This window comes from Schistocerca americana, chromosome 5 (genome assembly GCF_021461395.2).
Source record: "Schistocerca americana isolate TAMUIC-IGC-003095 chromosome 5, iqSchAmer2.1, whole genome shotgun sequence".
In the NCBI taxonomy this organism is placed as follows: domain Eukaryota; kingdom Metazoa; phylum Arthropoda; class Insecta; order Orthoptera; family Acrididae; genus Schistocerca; species Schistocerca americana.
Genome location: NC_060123.1, coordinates 470,544,606 through 470,565,018, shown reverse-complemented (window position 1 = coordinate 470,565,018; position 20,413 = coordinate 470,544,606). Strand labels below are relative to the sequence as shown.

Genomic DNA, 20,413 nt, shown 5'->3' with positions numbered 1-20,413 from the left:
AAGTCCGTCAACTGCACATACGGTTCACGTCCACGCTGTCGCGGCATGCTACCAGTGTTAAAGACTGCGATGGAGCTCCGTATGCCACGGCAAACTGGCTGACACTGACGGCGGCGGTTCACAAATGCTGCGCAGCTAGCGCCATTCGACGGCCAACACCGCGGTTCCTGGTGTGTCCGCTGTGCCGTGCGTGTGATCATTGCTTGTACAGCCCTCTCGCAGTGTCCGGAGCAAGTATGGTGGGTCTGACACACCGGTGTCAATGTGTTCTTTTTTCCATTTCCAGGAGTGTAGTTCCCAAGCCACCGTTGAGAGTTTGAGATTTGACGTCTGTTGCTCACTTTTTGGAAGAAAGATGATTTTTGTTTTCTCTTGACAAATGAGATTTTACTGAAGTCCATTGAGTCATAAACTGCCGACGGGATGAAAACAGTGATTACCTGTTAATGGTTGAGATATGAGGTGCGCTCATCATAAATCATTCCATCAAACGCTTTAGCAACTGCCGTTCAAGAAATAATATGTTCTCCGTGTAGTTCCGTCCGAAGTGCTCTACATTATAGCACTGGTTATCAAGAATGACATGACTGTTTATATGTATTAAATCTTCGTGCGTGGTACTGCGAGTGACGCCTGTTCTTGGACACGCAAATGCCCAACGAGTAAAGCCATAAACATTCTACAACGTAAGTAGAAGTTCTTCTGATACGAAGTGTCTGCATTGCAACAGCTTAAGGAACTCTATCATAGGACCTGCGCTGACTACTGCATTGGCTTTCAAACATTTTTTTGCTGCTGAGGACATCTCTGATGTAACGTTCGTGACTGATGAGGCGTGTGGTTTTATCTATTCCGACACGTCGGCAGCCAGAACACTTGTGCCTGGAGCGTACTGACAACATTAAAAATTTATAGTGAAGTCCATACACGCCTCGACGACTGAGCTCTGAAGTGTCGTACCATGCAGCATGTTAGTAGTTCCACGTACCGTCAGTGCAGACCGTTATTGGGCTGATATTCTATGCCTGACTCAGTGAACCTGAATTTTTAGTGAGCTAGTTACAACATGACGGAATGGAGTGTACCTCATTTCAAATGTCTTTGCTGATCACAACATGTTTCCACGACTCTGGCATGCTAGATTCCCAGACAAAATGCTTTCGCGTTTGTGCATGTTGGGTTCACTGGAAGGGTTGGATACAAAAACAATCTCCATACAATGGAAGAACTTCCCACAGTCATTCCCAGATTATCGCTCACCCAACCCAGATAAACCCCGAGAAATTTTATCAACATAGACAACTATGCACTGGTCTGTCTCCATGACGCCATTTTCAGATCTCCTGCAGAGATCTTCGCCCTATCGTAAGCATTTCTTCATGTATTAAATTACAAATTTTTACTACACAGTTGCTTTTTTACCGCATAGTATGATAGTGAGCATTTCCTCAACGAATACGTCCTACGTGTAGCTGTGATGCTTAATAGATGCATCTCATCGACAGTAACGTAATAACGAACAAAGCAGCTTTTTACCAGTACAGTACTTATACTACGAAGCCAGGAATAAGGAGGGTAACAGAAATGAAAGATGAACACTGTAAATGAATGCTAAGATATACCTTTGCGCCAGGGGGCACCGGTCTTCGCCGACGTACTTGAGGCCGTGCAAACTTGTGTTGACACAGTATTCTTTGAAGTATGCCCACGTTTTCTGCAACAACGTTGTGCGCTTCCTGTAGGCATAACAGATTATTTCTTACAATTAAACATGTCAGGTGAAAAGTGCTAATACTTAGTCTCTATTTTTAATGTTACATACACTGTTGGTCAATACCAAGAGGGATAGCAAATAACGAAATTTTACTTAGCGTGTACATACAGTATACTAGGAAGTATATATGATTAAATTTTCGGGTGCACAGTGCGTGAAACGTAGTACATCTCTGGAGACAACAAAACTCTAACCCAGCTTTCCATCAAATCGATATGAGCTTAACTATAAGACACGCCTACGTTATTCTATGCAGCTTCACACCTGCATGAGACTTCACCATGGAGGCTGGTGAGTGGTGGTGTGCCACTTTCTCGGCCTCCATTGATTAGAAGTTTTCAGTGCGTGACAGATTTGGGGAACGTGTTGACCAGGTCAACAGCTGGACACACTCAATGTTGAGGTAGGACAGGACAAAACGGGTAACATGTGGTCTTTTGTTATCTTGTTGAAAGGCAACTTCACGAACATCTCGAAGATGGAGCTACTGGCTTTAACGCGTCATAAATGTAGCGCGAGCTGTTCAAATTACCGGTTGTGCCAACCGGAGGTGATCATGCTATGTACCCAACGGCATTCCATACCAAGATACGAGATGTTGCTCTACGATCCTGCACGTCCTCTCGGGCGCTAGTTGACTGGGGCTTCGATATCCTCCATGACGTTGAGAGTTGCCCTCGATTTAGCTCAAATGGTTCAAATCGCTCTGAGCACTATGGGACTTAACATCTGAGGTCATCAGTCTCCTAGAACTTAGAACTACTTAAACCTAACTAACCTAAGGACATCACACACATCCATGCCCGAGGCAGGATTCGAACCTGCGACTGTAGCGGTCGCGCGGTTCCAGACTGAAACGCCTAGAACCGCTCGGCCACACCGGTCGGCCTCGATTTAGCCATTTCATATTCGCACGGCAGTCGTGGAATCCCGACCAACGCGAGCAGCAACATCGCGGAACGATTTATTGTGGGCTCTTAGGACATGATCCTCCTACCTTCTAATACCAACACGTACTGGTAGAAGTTTCTCCTTCTTACACTTCGTAAGTGACTATCTTCTATCAAATAACCATTATTAAAATGAGATTTCTGAATGAGAAAACGGCTGTGCAATCTTTCCTTATATACAGAATATAGGAAGGCATTACTTCTACCTACTTCGCGCGATTGAAGAATGTACTCGTAGTTCTTTCCAAATCAATCTAACGTTAATGACGGCCATGCACCATGGTGTTGGAATTTGAATGGTCAGTAGCGCACAGTGGGCTGTCCATCAGACAGTAGAAATTTCAAAAATGTTTCCTATCAATACTTTTCATCTCACCATGTTCTGCGCTGTACTAAGTGTCTTATCATAGTGAATGATGGATGCAAGCGCGGAAATACAGTTCAATTCAAAATCATTCGCCGACGTGTGTGTCTCGCTTGAAAAATGAGTAACTGTGTAGCGACGGTGACCATGATGAGCGAGTTCCGAATTTAGCACCTTTTCGATGTTGCTGTTGCTGCGATGGTCGATGCCGACGCCAAGTCGTTTCTAGTCGCATAGCACAAACTGAGTCGACTGGCGTAACGCCTGTGTCATAAGTCTTGAGTCCGTAAGACACTTCGGAGATCTTCACAGCTCAACTGATGGCTTTGGCGTTAAGTCGGGTGACTAGGAAATTAAAGTCACAGCCTCACTTTCTCTTGTTCGCTAGACTCTCCCGGCGAAAAGTTTGCTCCACGCTAGATTTTCACGGAGAACCACCGCACAGGCGTACTTTAGCCACCTAATTCTAATCATTAATGAATAGATACCAGTTGGAAAGTAGAATGGCCAGTAGTCGGCTCCTGCATTTTGGCGTCACTTGTGGCTTCTCTTACCTCTGGCAATGTTTTGTTTAAGTGAAAAATGATAAATTGGGGTCGGAGAAGAGCAAAGGAATACCGCCTCCAACATGAACATGCCTAAGAAAGTAATGCGCTGTTCATGTCGATATTCAGGTTGAGTAAGACTTTACCTTCATCGATACATCAGTCGAAGTAGACCCGCGCCTGTAAAGGATTTGAAGGCCAGTACTTGACACACGACATTTTAAAACGCTTAAGTTGGGAAACGTAAAAGTAGATCCCCTGGACTCTGAGCTCCCCGTGTCTAAATCCATAAGTGCTATTGTTTTGAGACTGCGTGAAACAACTTCTCTGTAGCACTCCTGTAGATCAGTAGACCTTGATTTAAAGGAGGTGACACAGTGGCTGTAATGTTGAATTCGAATTATGAAAAAATGTAATTTAAATCCTCGTCCTGTCATGCAACGGTGGGTTTCATATGGTTTCCCTAGATAACGTCATTCAGATGGCACGGTGATTACCGTTAGCAGGAAATGGACGATTTCCGTCCAGCTCCAGCTAAAATAGTGTCTCGTCTTTAACACACTGTCTGCCTCGTGCAACAAACTAATACACAAGGTGACTTCCCTTGCAGGCCATGTGCATAAAATTGAGACGTATGTTCTAGGCCGTGTTTATAGTTCATGTACACAGATACACTTAGCTGAAATGGATGTAGATTTTCCCTGATCTCCTGGAGAATCTGTGCACTTTTGGTTCCGAAATTCGTTGACGGATGGTGTGACAGTCGACTCTTTTAGTCTGCCCTGCAGTCAACTGTTTCCTTGTGTTTACGACCTTTGTTACACTAGTGGTAACTCGCGCGACAACGCTGCTAGAGGTTACGTATGACTGAAGTCGTATTTCCGCGGAGATTTTATTTATGTAATCTATGGTCTATTAATTAATACAAGTATGTTGTTACATCTGCTGTGAATTTGTAAACCAACCTGTTGAGGTATTACATATTCAACATTTATATTATTTTCGCTCTGTTCTTTCAAAAAATAAATGTTATTCGTCCGAAATACTGAAAAGAGTCGTGACTGGTTATCAAAGGTTGAGCATAATTCCTATGCACAGGACCTAGCAGGAATAGTAGTGAAGAAATTAACTTCACAGGCCATATGCCTAACAACTAGACACACCTGAAAAAGGCCTCGGCCTGGTACATAACCTTGGGTGATTCATGTCCGGTAGCCAATGTGTTAATGACTATGACGACGACAAGACATTGCACCATAGCTTAGCTTCCTTCCTTTGTGACTGGAATTGCCTCCTTGTTCAAGAAAATCAGAACTATCCTGGTGTTTTCGAACACGTTCGTGGAATAACGTATAGGTAACGCAGCGTAGAACATTATACTCTAATTATCGTAACTAATTTTTTTCCGTCTCTATTTGGAGCATTTCCCGACTTATTCAGACCGCATAGTACCACAATGAATTACTTGTCTCAGGTAGACAGCTGTATAATGACGCGAAGAAATGTGGCGTCCTGTTTAAGGCTGTGCATACTAGCCAAAATGTTTACTGGCTACAAATGCACAACTGACGCATGACAAAAAATAAATACGAGTGAAAGCGTTACGATTATCGCTGCCTACCGATTCGGTTCTTCCACCTGTCAGACTTTTCGCATATTTCAGATATCACGTTCAACAATAAAAGACGCAGTGGCGAAACGGAAATGATTTTGTGATTATAAGAACTATTCATCGACGAGGGAAGAAAAAAATATAGATGATCGCTGCCGTTAACAAGTTCATTAATACCACGAAGGTTCGTTAGGATAAGTGATCTCTACCTAACTTCTTAATCTGGATGTTGAACTATAGCTGTCTGAGCGTGCCAGCGAAACATTCGATTACATCTTATCTTGCCTAATTACAAAACAAGGGACACGAAATGTCACTGGAACGGAAAGCAAATACCTTACGAATGCGAGGCACAAGAGTCTATTACATGGGACGTTCCACATTTTTTTGAAAAAATCAAATGAACTACTAAAGAACTGCTGCAATAAATAGCAACAGTTCTCTGGATCATTTCAAAACGCGAGTGTGTTCCGGACATTGACATCCTGGTCGAGAAACTGGTCCTATTTTATTTTACTTATGCTTTCTGTTATCCTGCAAAATAACACCATGCGATGGAAAAGATATGGACAGGTTAAGCACTGCATTAGCTAAACCTTTAATTACAAAAAAATTAGAAAATCAAATGTCGTAAGCACTGCAGACGCCTCTTGAACTAAGTTGACATTATTTTCTCAGATATGCCGATACCGACGATAAAAAATACGAATAACAATTCAACAAGCGCAAGGGCACCTGCAATCTAACCATATTAAATCTTATTGATTGGCGACTCCATGGAGTGCTGTGTGCACAACGACCATATACAGGGTGTTTCAAAAATGACCAGTATATTTGAAACGGCAATAAAAACTAAACGAGCAGCGATAGAAATACACCGTTTGTTGCAATATGCTTGGGACAACAGTACATTTTCAGGCAGACAAACTTTCGAAATTACAGTAGTTACAATTTTCAACAACAGATGGCGCTGCGGTCTGGGAACTCTATAGTACGATATTTTCCACATATCCACCATGCGTAGCAATAATATGGCGTAGTCTCTGAATGAAATTACCCGAAACCTTTGACAACGTGTCTGGCGGAATGGCTTCACATGCAGATGAGATGTACTGCTTCAGCTGTTCAATTGTTTCTGGATTCTGGTCTTTCAAGTGTCCCCACAGAAAGAAGTCACAGGGGTTCACGTCTGGCGAATAGGGAGGCCAATCCACGCCGCCTCCTGTATGTTTCGGATAGCCCAAAGCAATCACACGATCATCGAAATATTCATTCAGGAAATTAAAGACGTCGGCCGTGCGATGTGGCCGGGCACCATCTTGCATAAACCACGAGGTGTTCGCAGTGTCGTCTAAGGCAGTTTGTACCGCCACAAATTCACGAAGAATGTCCAGATAGCGTGATGCAGTAATCGTTTCGGATCTGAAAAATGGGCCAATGATTCCTTTGGAAGAAATGGCGGCCCAGACCAGTACTTTTTGAGGATGCAGGGACGATGGGACTGCAACATGGGGCTTTTCGGTTCCCCATATGCGCCAGTTCTGTTTATTGACGAAGCCGTCCAGGTAAAAATAAGCTTCGTCAGTAAACCAAATGCTGCCCACATGCATATCGCCGTCATCAATCCTGTGCACTATATCGTTAGCGAAAATCTCTCGTGCAGCAATGGTAGCGGCGCTGAGGGGTTGCCGCGTTTGAATTTTGTATGGATAGAGGTGTAAACTCTGGCCCTTGAGACGATACGTGGACGTTGGGGTCATTTGGACCGCAGCTGCAACACGGCGAACGGAAACCCGAGGCCGCTGTTGGATCACCTGCTGCACTAGCTGCGCGTTGCCCTCTGTGGTTGCCGTACGCGGTCGCCCTGCCTTTCCAGCACGTTCATCCGTCACGTTCCCAGTCCGTTGAAATTTTTCAAACAGATCCTTTATTGTATCGCTTTTCGGTCCTTCGGTTACATTAAACCTCCGTTGAAAACTTCGTCTTGTTGCAACAACACTGTGTTCTAGGCGGTGGAATTCCAACACCAGAAAAATCCTCTGTTCTAAGGAATAAACCATGTTGTCTACAGCACACTTGCACGTTGTGAACAGCACACGCTTACAGCAGAAAGACGACGTACAGAATGGCGCACCCACAGACTGCGTTGTCTTCTATATCTTTCACATCACTTGCAGCGCCATCTGTTGTTGAAAATTGTACTACTGTAATTTCGAAAGTTTGTCCGCCTGAAAATGTACTGTTGCCCCAAGGATATTGCAACAAACGGTGTATTTTTATCGCTGCTCGTTTAGTTTTTATTGCCGTTTAAATATACCGGTCATTTTTTAAACACCCTGTATGTTAAATTAAAAGGAAGGTCAGCGTTGGTCGTAATATTGATGTTTTATTGATAGCAGAATCGATTGTCGATCACATAGTGATCATCTTCGGTGCTGTACACATTAAACTCAGACACTGGTATCACGTTTTTTGTTTTGGTCATCAATCTACTGACTGGTTTGATGCGGCCCGCCACGAATTCCTTTCCTGTGCTAACCTCTTCATCTCAGAGTAGCACTTGCAACCTACGTCCTCAATTATTTGCTTGACGTATTCCAACCTCTGTCTTCCTCTACAGTTTTTGCCCTCTACAGCTCCCTCTAGTACCATGGAAGTCATTCTCTCATGTCTTAGCAGATGTCTTATCATCCTGTCCCTTCTCCTTATCAGTGTTTTCCACATATTCCTTTCCTCTCCGATTCTGCATAGAACCTCCTCATTCCTTACCTTACCAGTCCACATAATTTTCAACATTCGTCTATAGCACCACATCTCAAATGCTTCGATTCTCTTCTGTTCCGGTTTTCCCACAGTCCATGTTTCACTACCATACAATGCTGTACTACAGACGTACATCGACAGAAATTTCTTCCTCAAATTAAGGCCGATATTTGATATTAGTAGACTTCTCTTGGCCAGAAATGCCTTTTTTGCCATAGCGAGTCTGCTTTTGATGTCCTCCTTGCTCCGACCGTCATTGGTTATTTTACTGCCTAGGTAGCAGAATTCCTTAACTTCATTGACTTCGTGACCATCAATCCTGATGTTAAGTTTCTCGCTGTTCTCGTTTCTACTAATTCTCATTACCTTCGTCTTTCTCCGATTTACTCTCAAACCATACTGTGTACTCATTAGAGTGTTCATTCCGTTCAGCAGATCATTTAATTCTTCTTCACTTTCACTCAGAATAGCAATGTCATCAGCGAATCGTATCATTGATATCCTTTCACCTTGTATTTTAATTCCACTCCTGAACCTTTCTTTTATTTCCATCATTGCTTCCTCGATGTACAGATTGAAGAGTAGGGGCGAAAGGCTACAGTCTTGTCTTACACCCTTCTTAATACGTGCACTTCGTTCTTGATCGTCCACTCTTATTATTCCCTCCTGGTTGTTGTACATATTGTATATGACCCGTCTCTCCCTATAGCTTACCCCTACTTTTTTCAGAATCTCGAACAGCTTGCACCATTTTATATTGTCGAACGCTTTTTCCAGGTCGACAAATCCTATGAAAGTGTCTTGATTTTTCTTTAGCCTTGCTTCCATTGTTAGCCGTAACGTCAGAATTGCCTCTCTCGTCCCTTTACTTTTCCTAAAGCCAAACTGATCGTCACCTAGGGCATTCTCAATTTTCTTTTCCATTCTTTTGTATATTATTCTTGTAAGCAGCTTCGATGCATGAGCTGTTAAGCTGATTGTGCGATAATTCTCGCACTTGTCAGCTCTTGCCGTCTTCGGAATTGTGTGGATGATGCTTTTCCGAAAGTCAGATGGTATGTCGCCAGACTCATATATTCTACACACCAAAGTGAATAGTCACACCAAAGTGAATAGTCGTTTTGTTGCCACTTCCCCCAATGATTTTTGAAATTCTGGTGGAATGTTATCAATCCCTTCTGCTTTATTTGACCGTAAGTCCTCCAAAGCTCTTTTAAATTCCGATTCTAATACTGGATCCTCTATCGCTTCTAAATCGATTCCTGTTTCTTCTTCTATCACATCAGACAAATCTTCACCCTCATAGAGGCTTTCAATGTATTCTTTCCACCTATCTGCTCTCTCCTCTGCATTTAACAGTGGAATTCCCGTTGAACTCTTAATGTTACCACCGTTGCTTTTAATGTCACCAAAGGTTGTTTTGACTTTCCTGTATGCTGAGTCTGTCCTTCCGACAATCATATCTTTTTCGATGTCTTCACATTTTTCCTGCAGCCATTTCGTCTTCGCTTCCCTGCACTTCCTATTTATTTCATTCCTCAGCGACTTGTATTTCTGTATTCCTGATTTTACCGGAACATGTTTGTACTTCCTCCTTTCATCAATCAACTGAAGTATTTCTTCTGTTACCCATGGTTTCTTCGGAGCTACCTTCTTCGTACCTATGTTTTCCTTCCCAACTACTGTGATGGCCCTTTTTAGAGATGTCCATTCCTCTTCAAGTGTACTGCCTACTGCGCTATTCCTTATTGCTGTATCTATAGCGTTAGAGAACTTCAAACGTATCTCGTCATTCCTTAGTACTTCCGTACCCCACTTCTTTGCGTATTGATTCTTCCTGACTAATGTCTTGAACTTCAGCCTACTCTTCATCACTACTATGTTGTGATCTGAGTCTATATCTGCTTCTGGTTACGCCTTACAGTCCAGTATCTGATTTCGGAATCTCTGTCTGACCATGATGTAATCTAATTGAAATCTTCCCGTATCTCCCGGCCTTTTCCAAGTATACCTCCTCCTCTTGTGATTCTTGAACAGGGTATTCGATATTACTAGCTGAAACTTGTTACAGAACTCAATTAGTCTTTCTCCTCTTTCATTCCTTGTCCCAAGCCCATATTCTCCTGTAACCTTTTCTTCTACTCCTTCCCCTACAACTGCATTCCAGTCGCCCATGACTATTAGATTTTCGTCCCCCTTTACATACTGCATTACCCTTTCAATATCCTCATACACTTTCTCTATCTGTTCATCTTCAGCTTGCGACGTCGGCATGTATACCTGAACTATCGTTGTCGATGTTGGTCTGCTGTCGATTCTGATTAGAACAACCGGGTCACTGAACTGTTCACAGTAACACACCCTCTGCCCTACCTTCCTATTCATAACGAATCCTACACCTGTTATACCATTTTCTGCTGCTGTTGATATTACCCGATACTCATCTGACCAGAAATCCTTGTCTTCCTTCCACTTCACTTCACTGACCCCTACTATATCTAGATTGAGCCTTTGCATTTCCCATTTCAGATTTTCTAGTTTCCCTACCACGTTCAAGCTTCTGACATTCCACGCCCCGACTCGTAGAACGTTATCCTTTCGTTGATTATTCAATCTTTTTCTCATGGTAACCTCCCCCTTGGCAGTCCCCTCCCGGAGATCCGAATGGGGGACTATTCCGGAATCTTTTGCCAATGGAGAGATCATCATGACACTTCTTCAATTACAGGCCACATGTCCTGTGGATACACGTTACGTGTCTTTAATGCAGTGGTTTCCATTGCCTTCTGCATCCTCATGTCGTTGATCATTGCTGATTCTTCCGCCTTTAGGGGCAATTTCCCACCCCTAGGACAAGAGAGTGCCCTGAACCTCTATCCGCTCCTCCGCCCTCTTTGACAAGGCCGTTGGCAGAATGAGGCTGACTTCTTATGCCGGAGGTCTTCGGCCACCAATGCTGATTATTTATCAAAATTTAGGTAGTGGCGGGGACCGAAGACGTTTTGATTATGAATCAAAGACGCTACCCCTAGACCACAGTACTATCGCTTCTCAATTTTGGTTATTGATACCAGTGTCTGAGTTTAATGTGTACAGCACCGAAGATGATCATTATGTGATCGAAAATCGATTCTGCTATCAATAAAACAGCAATATTACGACCAACACTGACCTTCCTTTTAATTTAACATATTAAATTTCTACACGCTTGGTTTATGAAGTGTTTCATTGCCTATCAGCAGTTACGTTATATTTTCTCTCCATAACATAGAGACATACATTGTAATGTGACTATATTTCTCGCATCAGGATATAAAATACTAAGTATTATATATCCCGACTCCTGAGGCCTCTAATTTCCCGTTACCATTTGGATGAATAAAAGCCCAAGAGGGATATGGTTCAAATGGCTCTGAGGACTTAACTTCTGAGGTCATCAGTCCCCTAGAACTTAGAACTACTTAAACCTAACTAACCTAAGGACATCACACACATCCATGCCCGAAGCAGGATTCGAACCCGCGACCGTAGTGCCGAAGAGGGATAGTAAAATTCACTGCTTATGGAATTATTCTAATTAAGTTGGCAATTCTAATGGAGTATTACAGTCTTTTGCTAATAGTTTCCTGCCTCTGACACTGTTACGGTCATTGACGTAAGTTCTGTAACGAGAATTAAGTAAATAATTCTTAATCTCGTGCTGACCAATCGAAACTTTTTGCCTAACTACAACTAGTTGGACGACGCAGGTGACTGGGGTCCTTAGACACGCTGATGTTCTGTTTTCAGAGACCAGAGTTCTGCATTGATCTTGAAAGGCGTCTTTCATGTCCTGCACTCGAGCGCGCTACGATAGTCACTTGTCAGCCTCAAAGGGCTGTAGTCATCTAGATAAATGTCTTGATGGTCGCATGACTGGAGCCAACCAATAGGAACGCTAAGTTGTAGAATTTGTTTTGGGAGGTCTCGAGGCCCGCACACAAAGCTGTTCTTCCTTCATGCTCCCGTGATGACTGCTCGTAGCACAGACGTTTTGTCTTGTGATGATGGAATAGGCACATTCATCTAACTTCTTTCTGTATTTGGCGAGACTGTTGATGGATTTTCACATTTTCGATGCGTTTGCATGATTGTACAGTACGTGGCCTTTCAGATCACGGAGAATCAGATTTCTGTCAGCGATCTATTTAGCTGTCGCATTTGGCGTGGGGAATGTTAGGTGTTTGCGCTTTCATCTTAACTTTAGAACATGTATGAATCAATACCTGTTTTTTATCCACTCGTCCAAGGTTATAGGTGTCTTATCTCAATGCTCTTTCATGCATTATACAATGTTCCGGGAATTAACAATAATATGTAAACAACAGTCACGGTAAAGCGTAACCTGAAATGTTCGCATTTAAAAATATGCTCTGATTTTCTGTTGACTGTTGTATCTGACGGGAATGTAAAGGCTTGTTGTCCATGGAAATATATTTACGTATCAAGTATGCTATCTTGTACATGAATACTGACAATTATATTACTTTTCACTGTAGTTGTAATCTTACGAATTTATTATCCTTCTTCGTCGTTTTTGTTTAATGACTCCTTCCATGCGTTCCATACGACCACATGTGTTCACTAAAGAAACATATTCTCGAAACGTACACCATTCATTTTAATTATCTTCTAAGTCGAAGTGAAGCAACCTGCAATAAAAAATGACTGCAAAAATATTAAAACGGGATTTCTGTTGGGCGGCTAAGCGTGCGTCGCTGTTGAACTTTGAAGCATACACGGAGGCATCGAAATAATTTCTGTTGCCCCACTAGTTCAGAGTTGTTCAGTTTATTAGGTAATCTAGGGCACATATGTCAATAACATTTGCATTGCACAAATTATCTGTAAGATACAGTTTATTGATATATGTAATTAATTGATGCATAAGGTCTTAAGTGAGCATTGTAATATCAGTTTGTCTTGGTCAACTCTGGTTAACCCTCTTTGCGAAAGTCCTTATCACCCCGAAAATTAAATCATCTCAGTCAAATTGCGCTTACTGATGTGTGGTTCATATCTGACATAATGGGGTCATACTTTAGCGCACAAAACCTGACTGATAGCAACTTATGGCCTTTCAGGTTACAGAAATTAAAAGATGGCAGGCTTTCACGCTAATATGGAGATTATTGATTGGAAACAGTGAACTCTATATAAACTGGAAGTCGAACTCCAGCTGCTTAATAATCCCGACAAACGATCCTCAGCTTCGTTTCATGCTTAACTGCAGCATGCCGGTCATGAAGTATCGCTAGAATGCAGGCGAAGAATGAGATGAACTGTTTCAAGACTAGTGGAATAACCGATAATAATTTTGGGGTATCATTTTAAAAATTTCGTGTGCTCTATATATTGACAGATTGATTACAAAACTGAACTGCATTACTTCACTTATGCTTTACTTACACACTGCGTTGTCGTGCAAAGGAACTACATGAGTTGCAGCAGAACAGTATTTACTACATCACTCAAATATTTCAATACGTGTCATTCGTAAAATCAGATGTTGTAAACAGTGACAATGCATCTGGAATGAATTTGACATCTTTTGTCCAGATATGCCAACAGCGATAAATACTACAGATGTCCTTTTTCTCTTGCACCCGCCTGGATAACTGTGCATGTTTAAGCGCTGCTTCCAGGATGGGGAAGTGTGCCGGCCACGGATGGAATGCACCTAGTGGATTAGCGACGGTGGTCTGTGTGCCGTCCACCCTCCATGTGACTTTTAGGCAGTTTCTCGTACCCCATCAGGTCAATACCAAGTTGGTACCAAAGACCTACTTCAGTTAACGATTCATAAACATTTATAAAGCGTTCTCACACTTTCACATGATTGATACTACAAGGGCATTCGGTCACTTTTTAACATTAACAACGCCAAATCCGCTAATAACCATGGCGAGCCTGCGTTAATGCGGCACAAAGACAGAGGAAAAAGAAAAGACCTTATTTTTCTTTAGCTTCTATACCATACCTATCCAGGCTTGGCATGGTTATTATCGGATTTGGCGTTGTTAATGTTAGAGAGTGGCTAGATGCCCTTCCTGTCGCTACTCCTCTACTCCTCGAGACGGAATGTGAAACTATTGCGAATGTTTCTAAAAGCTTGCGAATCGTGTAACTGAGGTGGGATGTGGGTACCAGCCTGGTTTTCACCTAGTCGGAAATGGAAAAACGCCTAAAAGCCACATACAGGTTGGCCAGCACACCGACTCTCGTCGCCAGTTGCCCAACCGGATCTGATCCGGGGCCGGCGCACCTCCACGAATCCCGGAAGCGGCGCTGTACCAAGTGTTGCTATCCGGGCGGGCTCTAATATACAGGATGAAGAGAAAATGACGCACTTGGCAGTCGGCATGCGATTCTTCATCCCAGGTCAAGACAGAAGTATATCTTTCAAAACCTAGTCCCGCCAATAGGTGCAACAGAAATGGGATTTAAAAAACGAGGCTCTCGCAACGCTTATCTGCGTGCAGCGTGGTCATGAACAGATTGTATGAATTCTGCACTGTGACGGAGCTGTCCCATTAGCTGAGTCAGACGAGCCAATGCTTTGGGGACGGATACGCAGACTTGCCGTGCCGAACTTTTTTTTCTTTTTCAATTAAAGCATCATATTGTATCCAATTCATCCCACCATAATGCGGTATTTCTTTCTGTTACTGTTATCTTTATTTTAAGACATAACACGAATTTCTTACAGATGTGAACGACCACTTCGTTTCGCCCATGACACAAATAAAACCAGCAGATGCAGTAACATCGTCTGTATCCAATTATGTACAAAAAACACAACAGGTAGGCGTCGCTATATTGCACATTATACTGTGCACAGCAATTCCGTTCTGTATGTTCGATGTCCAGGTTTATCTTCACAGAGCTGGTACATACATGTACGAGCAACCCTGACTTTAGAGATGTTCAAACCGACCACTTTGCATATGCAAACACTTCGCCACTCGCTGAATCATACGTTCCTCGACCCTACGCAACATACATGCATCCACCATTTCCGGTACACAAGTGGGCTTTTAGGTAGTTTACATTCATGAGTGGTGTACTGTAAACTTGTTCCTTTAAGTGTCCCCACATGTAAAGATCTAGTGGATTAAGGTCCGGGGAAAGTGGGGGTCAGAACATTGGACCTCCGCGACCGATCCATTTCCCCAGAAACGTTTCATTTAAGTAGTTACGCACATACGCTCCAAAATGTGGCGGTGTGCCATCATACTGAAACCATAGCTTTCGCTGAACACCAAGTGGAACATTTTGTAATGCGACAGGCAAAGAAATGCACGATATACGATAAGGAGCGCCTTGTCCATTAATATATAAGGCCCCAAAAGCACTGCTCTCACAATTCCAGCCCGCAGATTTATGCCCAAGTGTGCCTGAAAGTAATGTTTACAGATGACAAGTGGGTTGTGTTCCGACCAATAATGGCTGTCGTGGAGGTTGAAAACAACGAATGAAGCTAGATTCGTCGGCCCATATCATGTTATTTATAAAATATTCGTTATCTTTCACCGGGTCAAAAAACCACTCAAAAATGGCTCTGAGCACTATGGGACTTAACATCTCAGGTTATCAGTCCCCTAGAATTTAGAACTACTTAAATCTAACTAACCTAAGGACAGCACACACGTCCATGCCCGAGGCAGGATTCGAACCTGCGACCGTAGCGGTCGCGCGATTCCAGACTGAAGCGCCTAGAACCGCTCGGCCACCAACGGCCGGCAAGCCATTCAAAAAACAGTTTTCGTCGAATGCGGTCTTCTGGCAACTGGTGTTGGTTTACCGTGTAGCGATATGGATGCAATTCTTCATCGCGTAATACCGGGTGATCTAAAAGTCAGTATAAATTTGAAAACTGAATAAATCACGGAATAATGTAGATAGAGAGGTACAAATTGACAAAAATGCTTGAAATGAGATGGGGTTGTATTAGAACCAAAAAAATACAAAAGTTCAAAAAAGTCCGACAGATGGCACTTCATCTGATCAGAATAGCAATAATTAGCATAACAAAGTAAGACAAAACAAAGATGATGTTATTTACAGGAAATGCTCAATAAGTACACCATCATTCCTCAAAAATAGCTGTAGTCGAGGAATAATGTTGCGAACAGCACTGTAAAGCATGTCCGGAGTTATGGTGAGGCATTGGCGTCGGATGTTGTCTTTCAGCATCCCTAGAGATGTCGGTCGATCACGATACACTTGCGACTTCAAGTAACCCCAAAGCCAATAATCACACGGACTGAGGTCTAGGGACCTGGGAGGCCAAGCATGACGAAAGTGACGGCAGAGCACACGATCATCACCAAACGACGCGCGCAAGAGATCTTTCACGTGTCTAGCAATATGGGGTGGAGCGCCATCCTGCATAAACATCGGGCAGCAGGTGTTTATCAGCCAGGCTGGGGATGATGCGATTCTGTAACATATCGGTGTACCTCTCTCCTGTCACGGTAGCAGTTACAAAACCAGAATCACGAATTTCCTCGAAGAAAAAAGGCCCGATAACGGTAGATGTGGTAAATCCAACCCATACTGTGACTTTATCGTCGTGCAATGGAGTTTCCACGACAGTTCTAGGATTTTCGGTAACCCAAATTCTCCAGTTGTGGGCGTTGACAGACCCTCGGAGCGTGAAATAAGCTTCATCGGTCCACAACACGTTACTCAACCAATCGTCATCTTCCGCCATCTTTTGAAACGCCCACACCGCAAATGTCCTCCGCTTCTCTAAATCGCCAGGTAACAGTTCATGATGCCGTTGGATTTTGTACGGATAGCACCGGGGGTTACGCTTAAGTGCCAACCAAACAGTAGTGTATGGAATGCCGGTGCGACGTGCGACTGCACGAGCGCTAACTTCCCCGTGCATAGACGAACCCGCTACAGTCTCCATTTCTTCCTGAACTGTCTCATCAGCATTACGCCTTGTGCCTGGTCGGCCACTACGGGGTCTATCGTCTAAACAACCCGTGGCTTCGAACTTCGAAATCATTCTCGCCACAGCTGCATTTGTCAACGGACCTTTACCCGTTCGAATCCCCTTCCTATGGCGACAGGTTCGTAACGCTGAACCAGCACGTTCCCCATTCTGATAATACATCTTCACTAAAATCGCCTTTTCAGGTAACGTCAACATGCTGCGACTGCTGGCGCATCTGATTCTCTCTCTCATTGCAGCTCCTTTTATACACGATTTTCATGCGCAGTCACTGACGTTTGCATGGGGGCTTTCACGTTTTGCTGTCCAGCGCCATCTGTCGGACATTTTTTGAACTTTACTTTTTTTGTTGTAATAAAACCCCATGTCATTCCAAGCATGTGTGTCAATTTTTACTTCTATATCTACATAATTTCATGGTTTATTGAGTTTTCAAATTTATACTGACTTTTTGACCACCCGGTACTTACACAACCAGTTTGAGATATTTGAAACTGCCGTGAATATCACGGGTAGTTTTCTGTGGCGATTGGTGAACATTTTCAAGAACTGCGTCTTCGGAGGAGTACGTCTAGTCATTGGACGACCTCTGCCCATTAGTCGTGGACGAAGGTTACCAGTTTTGCGTAGGCGTTGCTCCAGGCGACGAAAAACGTTCTTATCGGGATGGTGCCTTTGAGGTTACCGTGCAGCAAATGCACGAGCAGCAGCGGCGGCGGCGGCGGCTTAGTTACTGCATGCACCCAGCACCAAAAGCATATCGACATATTCATCGTTTGTGTACTCCATTGGGAAGCCGCCTTCCATGAACGTGTTGGGACCAGTCATGGATTTGCACTGCGCGGTTTATTGACACATGCATGCAGTTTAACGGCTCAAAAAAAAAATGGCTCTGAGCACTATGGGACTTAACATCTGAGGTCATCAGTCCCCTAGAACTTAGAACTACTTAAACCTAACTAACCTAAGGACATCATACACATCAATGCCCCAGGCAGGATTCGAACCTGCGCCCGTAGCGGTCGCGCGGTTCCAGACTGAAGCGCCTAGAACCGCTCGGCCACACCGGCCGGCTTTGGCAGTTTAATGGATCCCACTGTTATGTGATAGGCTATTGTCATCTGATAAAACGATGTCCTACTTATAAACGACGAGAAGTAGGGAACGGACGTCTTAAAAAAGTAAAAAATTATTTTACAAGGATGAGAAACATAGCTCCATGGTGAACGAGAGTTTGATGTCCCAGCAGTCTACTCAGTGAGCGTCGACGGCTGGTACGGTAGTGAGGAGTATACACGTTCCTCTATACATTCTCATGCTCTCCATGATGTGACAGTGTTGAAAGCTCCTCGTTTTTCAAAATCTTCCCTATCTGTTTTGGTATAAAACTTTTGTCTTGAATCTGGATGGATCGCAGCCACCTACATCTCGATCTAAAACGAAATAAATTTTTCTATACTTGATATCTAAAGTGTGGGCGTCGAGGTGTGTGGGACAAACATTGCGCTCACTTTACTCTTCTTCAAAATAGTCTGCGGAATGTCCTGTGCACTTCATTTAGCGATGTTGTTCCATTGGGATTTGTGACACATGAACTCTGACACACTACGACTCCAATCCACTACTTAACACTGACTGCTCGCAACTGACTGAGGGAATGCACATTGTTGCTTGCAGTAGTTAGTTCAAGGTGACGCAGTAGTTACTGCACAGTCAAGACTTAACCGCCAGGAATAAAATCAGTCTCGGAACTTTTCGGGCGGACGGAGTAAGGATTACACACTGAGGTGACAAGTCATGGGATAGAGACATGCATAAATACAGACGGCGGTAGTACCGCGTACACAAGGTATGAAAGGGCAGTACATTGGCGGAGCTGTCATTTGTACTCAGGTGATTATGAGATAAGGTTGCCGACGTGATTATAGCCGCCCAACTGGGATTAGCAGACTTTGAACGTGGGGTGGTAGTTGGAGCTAGAAGCATGAGACATTCCATTTTGGAAATCGTTAGGGAATTCGGCATTCCTAGACACACTGTGTCAAGGGTCTGTCAAGAATACCAAATTTCAGGCATTACCTCTCACCACGGACAACGCAGAGGCCGACGGCCTTCATTTAACGACCGAAATAGCGGCGTTTGCAAACAGTTGTCAATGCTAACAAAGAAGCAACACTGTGTCAAATAACCGCAGGAATCAATGTGGTACGTACGACGAACATATCCGTTAGGACAGTACGGCAAAATTTGGCATTAATGTGCTATGTCAGCAAATGGCCGACGTCAGTGCCTTTCCTAACAGCACGACATCGCCTGCAGCACCTCTCCTTGTCTCGTGACCGTATCAGTTGGACCCTCGACGACTGGAAAACTGTGGCGTAGTCAGATAAGACCAGATTTCAGTTGGTAAGAGCTGATGGCAGAGTTCGAGTGTGGTGTAGACCTCACGAAGCCATGGACCCAAGTTGTCAATAAGACACTGTGCAAGCTTATGGTGGCTCCATAATGGTGTGGGCTTTACATAGAACGGAATAGATTATCTGGTCCAATTGAACCGATCATTGACTGGAAATGGTTATGCTCGGCTGCTTGGAGACCATTTGTAGCCATTCATGGACTCGATATTCCCAAATAACGATGGAATATTTTTAGATGGCAACGCACCATGTCACTGCGCCACAGCTGTTCGCGATTGGTTTGAAGAAAATTCTGGGCAATTTGAGAGAATGATTTTGCGTCTCAGATCGCCCGATATGAATTCCATCGAAGATTTATGGGACATAATCGAGAGGCTAGTTCGTGCACAAAATCCTGCACCGGCAACACTTTCGCAAGTATGAATGACTATAGAGGCAGCATGGCTCAGTATTTCTTCGGGGACTTCCAACAATGCCACGTGGAGATGCTGCACTGCGCCGGGCAACAGGAGATCCGACACAATATTACGAAGTACCCCATGACTTTTGCCACCTCAGTGTAATCTGAAATGGGTAAGTAATCGTTAATAGCGTAACATCGGTCGAAATTTTATCCATAACTACAATATGGCGTTCGACGCAGAGGGCTGGAATATGCATGCGCTGGCGCTGTACCCAGAGAACGAGCAAGTCGGCGTAGCGCAGTGGTAAAGGCTAACGCCTAGTGCTTTGGAGGTACCGTGTTCGAATCCTGCTCATGTACTTTGCCGGCAGGGTAGCTCAGCGTGTTCGGTCAGAGGGTTTAGCCACCCTCCGTAATAAAAAAAAAACTGAGTGAACGTATCAACGAACAACCTGAACGAGTGTCATAGAACGTCCGCCACGAACAATATAGAACAAAATGAGATTTGAGAAAAAGAGAGAGAGAACAGTTCTACCTCTAAAGAGCCTAGATAGATCACTGGGTGGAACAAATGACTACAT

General features: G+C 43.7%; 1 protein-coding gene across 1 annotated transcript in view; it reads right to left on the bottom strand.

Annotated features, from left to right (window-relative positions):
- LOC124615994 (pickpocket protein 28-like) overlaps window positions 1–20,413 on the bottom strand; it is a 262,701-nt gene that overhangs the window by 204,272 nt on the left and 38,016 nt on the right. Inside the window, exon 2 of the mRNA XM_047144203.1 lies at window positions 1,623–1,736. Coding sequence (XP_047000159.1) covers window positions 1,623–1,736 — 114 coding nt within the window. The remainder of the gene's footprint in view (window positions 1–1,622; window positions 1,737–20,413) is intronic.